This window comes from Opisthorchis viverrini, assembly GCF_000715545.1.
Source record: "Opisthorchis viverrini unplaced genomic scaffold opera_v5_166, whole genome shotgun sequence".
Classification (NCBI taxonomy): Eukaryota; Metazoa; Platyhelminthes; class Trematoda; order Opisthorchiida; family Opisthorchiidae; genus Opisthorchis; species Opisthorchis viverrini.
Window position 1 is genome coordinate 989,345 of NW_008751820.1, and position 10,823 is coordinate 1,000,167.

Consider the following 10,823-nt stretch of genomic DNA (forward strand, 5'->3'; position numbering starts at 1 on the left):
CCAGATCTCCGGTGATCGGAATATTAATCCACAAGTGTGAATATATAAGTCCAGTGTTTGTAGCTAAAATGTTTGTTCATGTTTAGTGTTAGTAGCAGTCACTTATAGCCAACCGATGGTCACGACAACAATCACTGAGCAAAAGTTTCAAAGTCACGTTGGACCCAAAAAGCGGGTGGTAGCGGTTGTATTTCAGTATAACAAACTTTTGTACAGTGATGTGACTGATATTGATGGGGAAAAGGAAGACAATGCTAAGCATGAAAAGGAGCAGTTTACAAATGCTACACCACAAATTCCGCAATAAATCTCACTTTTGAAGAGACGCAAATCGGATTTAGGCGAAAACATACTACTCCGATTCCACTCCCACTAGTAGTATCGCCGTCACACCGGTATAATCGTCATGCACAATGAATGTATACTGGCGTAATCCTGCGGTTGTGAAACAAAAGACGGTGACGTGCGTGGATTTTTTTGACACCTCTATTCTACACCTGGTGACCAGTTTGAGCCACATCTCTTACCAAGTGGATTTTTATCGAGTTTTTATGGAAGTCACATTCACCTGTGAACTCTTCGGGGAGGTGTTCAGTTAATTCCAGATTTTTAAACGCAAAGATATGGGAATTCATTTGAAATAACTTTTGAATATCTCGCACGACTGATCTACAAACTTTAATACGAATAATGTGATTGCTAGGCTCACATTAGGCTCTTAGTACTTCGAGTAAGACTCATCCAAATCAGGATAAGCATAGCATTTGGAACTTCTGGATTGCAACAGCGCTTAGTGGAGGAATTTTGAAGGAATAATTTGCTACGTGTCTAGCTTGTACATGAAGAGTCGGCGCATTAATCAACTGGAAGGAACGAGGTTCAACTAAAAGCCTTCCGGGGCCCATTGGCTGCACAATGCTCTTAGCTGCGAAACCTTTAGGAGTGGAGTAAAACACTTTACGCTGGAATGTTGCATTTTGTTGCGTATGTGCTCAAACCAAAACCTATTCTCATCTTCGTTCATATACTTGCAGCTCACCAAATTTCAATGTCCTCTGAAGCAATCATACCTACGGCGGAAATAATTTTCCATCATCGTTAAGACCCCGGAATGAATAAATGGGGCTCCAACGTTTGAATTGCTACTCTGTATTCAGGTTTCGATTGCTTTGGTCCATCAGGGATACGTGATAGCTCTCGAAAATTCCATTCCATTGTGCAAATACTTCCGAAAGAGCAAATATCCATTTGGTACAGTGCGACGCACCGAGAGCAAAAAATAAAAATTCCAGAGTGGCCTTCGTCTACACAGGGCCGTTTTGGCGTTATTTACTTTTTCAGAAGAAAGTTTTGGTTAGAAAACCTTTACTTGGATTTTAGATGCGAAAGACGTGGATTGAGACTTTGGTAAGGGTCGCTGATCACAGAGACAAAATCTGGTATGTGTATACCAAAAATGGAACTAACCCGTAAGAGTTATGATGACAATCATAGAAAATACCCAAGAGGGAGTTGAATTCTGGTAACACAGGCCAGTGAGTCAGCACCAGATGGCTCATAGAGTGTTTTATTTCCAAACGTTTGTACCACAAAGTTAATTGATGAAGCCAGAAAGGTCAACTGGTTGATGCAGACATTAGACTGGTAACCAGAAGAGTGTTTCTAGAATGTATCTACCGACCAAACTATGGAATTTGAGCAAAACCCTATTACATTCCACGAAACCGCATCTACAAATATATAGGTGTGTTAAGAACTATTCAGATGCTGGAGGTCAGAAAATATTCCTAGAAAGGCAAATTTCCTCAGTTTTTGCGCTTGTTAGGATCCAAGGAAGGGGATGATGAAAAGCCACCTTATTTTCTACTCTCTGGAGTGTAAAGCCGGTTTGTTGTTCAATGAAAAATTGTTGGAACGTTTGGAAACACGGTGAATGCCGTGAGAGTATCGGATTTGAGAGGAAAGCCGAAGAACAATGAAGTACGAGGCTTTGACTTGGACCTACAGTAAAGCGGTCAAATGAGAGCCTGGAACGATTTCGGATGTTTCGCCAAAACCTTCCCGGAAAAATATGAGTATTGATATTCTGTTGAAACGCTCACACTTAGAGGTTTCTGAAAGTGGAGTGCGCAGTGTGGAGTTGATCAAACATTTCCTTCTGAAAGTTTGGTGGTTGGTCTGGTCACCGCGCTTGGTAGCTGGATTGCAGATTTTTCATCACCAATCGAAGTGATATCGTCAGTTTTGGATTGAGTGGGTGAATTCCTCCTCTTCTGCCTGTGATTATGCAGCTTCTAAACAGTATCTGGTATTTCTGGAAACGGTCTTTGCATTGTTTGATTGTTCTTTTGTGGATCTGACGCGGTCTCAATTTCCTGTGTCTAGTTGGTTCGTTGGGCGCATTCAGTTCGCAGTTATGTGTGCAGTTGTTCCGTTGTGATTCGGCCGTTTTCTTCTTGCATTTTGGTGTGAGTTTATTCCCTTGATTGGCTTACTCAGTGATTCAGGTTACTGTGGGGCCTGAAAGTCCCTGCAGTTAACATCAGCTTGGTCTTAACTCCAGATCCTAGAGTACCTCTGATCTCAGTGAGCGCCCAATTTCTATGATAAACAAACTTGTGAAGTAATAATATTGAAGTTTAAGCACAAAGTCGAGAATCTGGACTTGGTTTTCACAAACAACCAGAGACGTGAGATCCCAGATATGCTTTGATTGGTTTACTCAGTGATTCAGGTTACTGTGGGGCCTGAAAGTCCCTGCAGTTAACATCAGCTTGGTCTTAACTCTAGATCCTAGAGTACCTCTGATCTCAGTGAGCGCCCAATTTCTATAATAAACAAACTTGTGAAGTAATAATATTGAAGTTTAAGCACAAAGTCGAGAATCTGGACTTGGTTTTCACAAACAACCAGAGACGTGAGATCCAAGATATGCTAAAAATACAAAGTTCAGCAACGACGAAACGCCAAAGTCAGCAACATTTAGGACCAGACTACTTGAAGGGTAAATCTTGCTGGGAGAATACACACAACGGTAGAAACTATAGAGTATCCACATTTGAATAAGGACTTCATACACACCTGATCATCCGTGGGAGCGAGCCTTGTAATATCTACACCCGGTTGCCCAAGAATATCCTTCGGAAGCGGAATGGATGCATCAGCTTGCGCGGAACTAAAAAATTAGGCATCCGTGATATAGAGTTGTAATCCTTGAGATGTTTACCCCATAAAATCCGGTTGCCCAAGAATATCCTTCGGAAGCGTCGTTACGAATGGATGCATCAGCTTGCGCGGAGCTAAAAAATTAGGCATCCGTGATATAGGGTAGTAATCCTTGAGATGTTTACCCCATAAAAGCTTTTTATAGCACTCTTTAGTGGTCAATATATTTTTCAAGTTCTAACAGCCCACTGCTTATCTAGCTCATAGTGGATATTAGCATTAAAGTTCTTTTCTCAAAACCGCCCTGAATATCTCTAGTGGACGCTTGAAAATTTTCTGTACGCATAAAATATGAAGGCAAAATGCGCTTTTCTCCGGAGTCACCCAAAAAGAAATTCATTTATTTTTTGTCTAAGCAGAGCACATCACTAGGCGAAAAATGAAGTTTTGTAGATTTCATCAATGTACATTCCAAGATGATACACTATTCTAGTTTATTCTGAATCATCAATCACGAGAAAACTAAAGCTGAAGATGAGATTCTGACCGAGGCCTGTTTGAAGAGGGATCGAATTTCGATGACTGAACGAGTTCCAGTACAAACCTGAATATGGCTAGGTTACAGTTAAGAACATTTATCAGTGATTTGAGATGTCTCCAGATAAGTATCACCTACTAATCAATAATTACACCAAGCATTCAACTGAAAAGATGGACAGGAAGTCTTTAGCCGGCCTACTTCCGTTTCACATAAAGTCAAGTCAATCTGTGTCAAACAAGCAAGAAATGTTCTACAATTCGAAGCGTGGACTCAGCTCGTTTAAATTTTGGGTTCCGGATATGATCATGAAAGAATCTGCCAAAAATAGGCCCAAAGGAAGGCCCATACCAAACTCTGCCGATAAATTTGACTGTCGAAATCGAACTGGCGAGCAGAAATAGGTGCTTATGTTACATGATAGAAATGTACATACCTAAACATTTTGATCCCCAACTGTATCAGGAAGAAAGGGGTCACTGCCGTCTCGCTTCTGAATAACCTGGACGCGTAAATACTAGGCAGATATGCTAAAAATACAAAGTTCAGCAACGACGAAACGCCAAAGTCAGCAACATTTAGGACCAGACTACTTGAAGGGTAAATCTTGCTGGGAGAATACACACAACGGTAGAAACTATAGAGTATCCACATTTGAATAAGGACTTCATACACACCTGATCATCCGTGGGAGCGAGCCTTGTAATATCTACACCCGGTTGCCCAAGAATATCCTTCGGAAGCGTCGTTACGAATGGATGCATCAGCTTGCGCGGAGCTAAAAAATTAGGCATCCGTGATATAGGGTAGTAATCCTTGAGATGTTTACCCCATAAAAGCTTTTTATAGCACTCTTTAGTGGTCAATATATTTTTCAAGTTCTAACAGCCCACTGCTTATCTAGCTCATAGTGGATATTAGCATTAAAGTTCTTTTCTCAAAACCGCCCTGAATATCTCTAGTGGACGCTTGAAAATTTTCTGTACGCATAAAATATGAAGGCAAAATGCGCTTTTCTCCGGAGTCACCCAAAAAGAAATTCATTTATTTTTTGTCTAAGCAGAGCACATCACTAGGCGAAAAATGAAGTTTTGTAGATTTCATCAATGTACATTCCAAGATGATACACTATTCTAGTTTATTCTGAATCATCAATCACGAGAAAACTAAAGCTGAAGATGAGATTCTGACCGAGGCCTGTTTGAAGAGGGATCGAATTTCGATGACTGAACGAGTTCCAGTACAAACCTGAATATGGCTAGGTTACAATTAAGAACATTTATCAGTGATTTGAGATGTCTCCAGATAAGTATCACCTACTAATCAATAATTACACCAAGCGTTCAACTGAAAAGATGGACAGGAAGTCTTTAGCCGGCCCACTTCCGTTTCACATAAAGTCAAGTCAATCTGTGTCAAACAAGCAAGAAATGTTCTACAATTCGAAGCGTGGACTCAGCTCGTTTAAATTTTGGGTTCCGGATATGATCACGAAAGAATCTGCCAAAAATAGGCCCAAAGGAAGGCCCATACCAAACTCTGCCGATAAATTTGACTGTCGAAATCGAACTGGCGAGCAGAAATAGGTGCTTATGTTACATGATAGAAATGTACATACCTCAACATTTTGATCCTCAACTATATCAGGAAGAAAGGGGTCACTGCCGTCTCGCTTCTGAATAACCTGGACGCGTAAATACTAGGCACATCATCACGTCAGTACTTCACGAAGTTCTCCAACAGCACTTCATCAAGTTGGGGGTGGATAACCAAAGCTGCACAACTATCCCAGCAGGAAATTATTGTGTCACCATCGTTTTCGGCGGGTAGGCATTGAAAAATTGAACAAAATCACCTCGCTTCCAGAAGATCACATTTAGAAGGCGAGTTGACTTTTGCCTCACAAAGCCGCTCCTACCAAGCATTTTGCGCCAGTCCAAATAATCGGGGTTGCATTGCAGCACTGAGCTATTCCCGAGTGGTCTGCTCGCTTTGGAGAATTATGACGCACCACGTTTAAAAACCATCCGTTATTCTACAGTTTGTGTGGTTGAGTGCCAATATTCCCCCCTGAACTATGAACACATGTCTATTCCGAGAGGAATCACTGTTCCATACCTTTGCAATGAATGGCAGAAAGACGGAGTCTTCGTGTTGCTTAATTTTACTCGCCGAAAGTTCCTCTTTTCACTTTAAAAAGCCTTCTTTCGTTAGTTTAGGGGCGTCGCCTTGGGAAAATTAGCCCTTTTTTGGGAAAAATACGTTGGCTTTTCAAAACCGTCAACGTCCGGGATTAAAATTACAGCCTAAATTGTCTCAGAGATGGATTTTCGTCGTGCAGTTGTTGTCTTGACTATGCTTACGTTAAGAGTTAGGTGTCATTGGTAGCACACCAATACCGAGATAAGTTGTACTCAACCCACGTGCCTCGCATTGTGCTATTGGTTTTTGAGAAGGACCTCCATTAATAATTAAACGCTTACATCCAAGTAAGTTCGATTTGATAGCACTTTATAATATGCTAATTTCGAATGCGTTGGCTCAGTTCGTAAGTTTGCACGAATCCCTTGCAATAAAAACAAGGGGAACGGCATGGCTGAATAATGAAGATTGGTTAGCATGGTTATAAGTAATAGAACAAGACGGGTTGTAAATTGCACACGCTAGCTGCACGTACGTCTTGGTTGGCTGAACGGGACGAGTTTCTTGGCTATTTTGGGTCAGAAAAAACTCACACACAAATTCGCTGCATAAAACACACTTTCTACCCTCTACGCCATTAAAGATGAATCGTTTGGCACTTTGGTTTTGCCTCTGCCAAATACATCATAGTTTGACATTCAAGTAAGTTGAAAACTGAACACTTTCCCGCAATACGGACAGAGTGGAACTGTACTACCCAACCGTTGGTTTGGATGAAGCCCTAACTTATTCGGGCATCCACGTAAGTGGTACACGTGTACGTATACGAATTAAAAACAGAAACCTCTTACTGGAGAAATCGAGGTTGGAATTCCACCGCAACGATTTGTCGTGCTCCTTGATGTCGCTTCTGATCTAATCATGCTTTCTTCATCCGGCTGCAACGCCGTTCACTGGCGGAAAGCTCGCAAATTCAACAAAGACATTTCCCATACGGTTCAGTCTCAAAATAGACACTTTGGACGCAATTATCACACGGGTCAAGTCAAGGTTCAACTATTTGCTGACTACGTTTACGTACGTTTGTTCTGCGCTTCATTCAACACTCAACCTATTTAAGTTTGGCGGTCGTTGGCTTGGTCTAATGGAATTCGGGCTGGTGTGTGAGCAGGTGAAAAACATTGTTGTTCTCCCGGGAATCGATGGCATTATCGGTCTGAGTACAAAGACATTATCGCCAGATGTTTCTCATACCCTGCTGGACAGAGTTACTACGACCTACCCCTATTACTATGAGATATTTTGGCTTTCGTTCGTTGGGTACGTAAAGTTTTACCATTTTCAACCAGTATATTACACAATATCATGCAGTTGATATCCGTAGACACTATATTGTCCTGCCTCCCGGTGAACACTCGTTTGAAGTCATTTAACATAACGTTCTTTTTTAAATTTGGGTTAAGTTATCCAGTCAGCACAAATATGCATTTTGAAGCCGAGTTCCACGTGAACTCCCTCCATCCCCTTTCGTAACCATGAACGGTGCATGTCAGACGAAACGGATTTCACCGCTCTCCTTGTATATTCAAAAACGTCATTAATCTGCTATTTGCAGAACACATTACCAGTCACGTGGATCTTGTGTCCAAAGACTGTCTGTCACTCTGCGAATTAGCCACTTAAACTGCAAAAATAATTCGTGTCTCAAATTCACCAAGGTACGGTTTACACTCCATCGGAAATTTAGTGATCCGTTGTTCCACTTCCCCTTGAGATTATGTGGGTTCTACTAGGCGAAGAAATTTCTAGGTGTCCCCTTAACGAAGGTAAAACAACTCTATGAGGCATTCCGGTCATTTGGCTTGCACTCGCTGGAACTGCGGCAAGGGCACCAATGTTGGGACCTCAAATGCTCCCCACTACTCGGACAGTCTTGGGTCGCTGAGAGGAAATTACCAACCCAGGCTTAATGTATCAACTGCCTACTCGATTCCTTGTATCCATGCCTTTGATAACTAGGTCATTACCGTTTATTCCAGGAACGACATTGATGTCCAGGAAGAAGGGCCAATTGCAGAGCTTCATTTTGGGAGCTCACCAGTTTCCGGATTTGTCGAACCAATGCACTATTTTCCCTTTTATCCGCGGCCAAGATGGTTAATTGAATTTATTCGGTGAGTTGAAACTGTGTTTGCTTTTTTCCACATGCTTGGATAACGTTGCTGTAGGAAGAGGGATACGCTGTCCACTTTCCAAGTCACTCACCTGATTGTGCAATCATTCTGCGTTAAAAAAAATTAGACAGTGCAGTAAAACAAAGTGACATGTTACGAGCTGTTGGACATTACGAGCTGTTTAACATTATCTGGCATATCAGTTCACATTTAAGATCAATGGGAATAGCATTTGTAAACGATTTATTGTGACTATCCATTGTTATTCTGCGTCCTCGAGTGATACAGGTTGTGGTCCCATTTTGGTGATGCAATGGACTTGTTTCTGGTTTCTGACAAGCTACATCCCTCAAACAGTGAAATTTCGCAACGTACTTGCATTTTCTGGTTTCTGACAAGCCACATCCCTCAACCAGTGAAATTTCGCAACGTACTTGCACTTGATAAGCCAGGAAAAAACAAAATTCAAAGAACACTGGCTCTCCTGTTGGGTTTTCTGCAAAATGAATTTGGTGACTTAAGAAACAAGTTGAATGTCGTCCACCGAAGACCAGGGGAATTCTTTGCTTACTGTTAATTCTGACTCGACATTTGTCCAACGCTTTCGGTCAAATTGTTTCACTGCGTGGCTCTACCCATGGGACCTTGGTAAAAGGTACTCCAACTGCCCAGTTCAGCGAACAGACCACCGACAAATTAGTTCACCACAGCATAAGATAGGTTCAGAGATATCGGGGTAGTTGACCGAGCTGGTGCCTGGTGAGACAATAGATACGCACGAGAGGATCAAAGAACACATTGGCATTGCTCGAATTCCACGTTCAGTAAGCAAAAGCTCGGGTCGCAAACAAGGAAACTTTAGTATGTTAGGCGGTGGAAGAGAACCCACCTGATAATTTACTAAATTCTCTTCTGGAGGTATCTGACAGACAGCTAAAACTGATCAAGTCAAGAGCCGAAAAAGGTGATTGAAGTTTGCCAGCTGGCTATCTTTGTGAATTCCCACTGGATGAAGCCGTCCCACAATCAATGAGTTGATTCAAAGATCATCTACGACACTTTGCAGTTTACAACGTGTTTCATATTTTCATTACTTAAATTAGCGTTCCGGTGAATGCATTCGTCTCTCGTACAAGGTGTTTTGTCCCGGTTAGGCCATTGTTCTGTCTCAAGAGGACTGGTCGCACGCTTAGCATTTGTGACTGTTTTCTCGTGGACATTGCACAAGGAAACCGACAGAGTCCGTCTAGATACCCGGCAACACAAGCAAGTAGTAATACCCAGCAAAACACTTACCGATGAGATCAAGAGGACTAGCAAGTAAGCATAACTACCGCGAGTAAGTTGATGCTCAACATAATTTTTGCAAGGAACCAAGTGTGGCTGCGGACGAAGAAGGGTCAATTTTGATTGCCGGCGTACTGTAAAAAAGGAAGAAGACCTTCGCTGCGGAGTCGTTTCTTAGGAGACACCAACTGAACAACTACAGACCATTGGACAGGGAACATCTCGTATTCATACTGTTTACAAAAACTGAATATCCATCTTCTACTTGAACGCGTATTCCTGATTTTTCCTGGATATTTATTGACTTTTACTTAAATGCAAGCGAATGCTACAAAGCGACTCTACAAATTCCACAAAAGATCTCATGTTTCAAGAGATGCGAAGCGGATTAACGAGAGACCATACTACTCGCGCGCCCCATCAGTAGTATCCGCCGTTGCACTGGTATCATTCCGCCTCACAAAAGAACAAGGTTCAGCGAGCACGCTGCCTTTAGTTCCCACCTAGAAGAATAAAACGAGGTTCTTCCTAGTTGAATCGGTTAGCAAGTGAAGATTACTCACAACCCGCAGTCAGGCAATACCGATTAGGTCACATTGTATTGTCTACAAAAAAGTTAACTCACAGCTTGAAACTCGAGGCAATTTTCAGACTGAAGCACCCCCATGTGCTGGGCACTTGCGTCGGAGGGTCTGTTGATCCAAAGATCATTGGCACCAAGGATGCAAGGTCTCTCAGAACAAGCTGGAAAAAGTTTAGGAGCCGTAGCTCTGCGTATAAACAGTTACACAAGAACTTCATGTTTCAATATGACATACACCAAACTGGAATCTGACTCACTATCCTTCATTTCAGTGTGAAATTAGGAGACGTTGTGGTATTCGATGGACCCGTATTGGGTGAGCCAATAACATCCACCCAGTTCATGATTGTACACGACCGCCACTTGACGGGTTTGACTCGCGTTTTTGGCGAAATGAGGCACGAGGGAGTGTATCGATACGTTGAATGTGATCGGATACCGACGCTTCCTCACTTGGCGTTTGAATACAAATCTGGAGTACTGAGGCTCACCGGAGAACAGTACATTTTAAAGGTAGGTTGTATTTCAAAATCACTTTATCTGATTAGTAAAGGTCTGCAAATATCACAGTATTTTCGCCTTCATAGAAAGGCCTCATCGCGTAATTGTTTTCGCAAAATCAATTCAGTTCGAGTGACTCAATATTCTGTGGAAAACGCAGACAATGGTCAAGTAAAATTAGATAGGCAAGGAGTTTGTGGCAGTGAAGTTATGTTGGCTTATGGCCTGATTTTATCATTTGTACTTCACTATCAAATCAAAAAAGTTTTTCAATCACAAAGTGTACTGTGAGAATTAAGTTTCGAACTTATATCGGTATAACCAGACGAACTAGAAATCCAGAAATCAGCGCAGCGTAACAACCAGCACGTATGTATTCGAATTGGCAAATATGAACAGCATATGGAATATTAAAACAAGAGAATAATGAATA

At 41.9% G+C, this 10,823-nt stretch overlaps 1 protein-coding gene across 1 annotated transcript; it reads left to right on the forward strand.

Moving 5' to 3' along the window:
• Window positions 1–413: 413 nt before the first annotated feature.
• On the forward strand, window positions 414–10,402 carry T265_14245 (hypothetical protein; the record flags this gene model as incomplete). The annotated part of the gene is made up of 3 exons (XM_009172737.1): window positions 414–463; window positions 7,885–8,019; window positions 10,162–10,402. Coding segments are annotated over 3 exons (426 nt in total), but the record flags the coding sequence as incomplete, so codon positions are not given.
• Window positions 10,403–10,823: the final 421 nt, after the last annotated feature.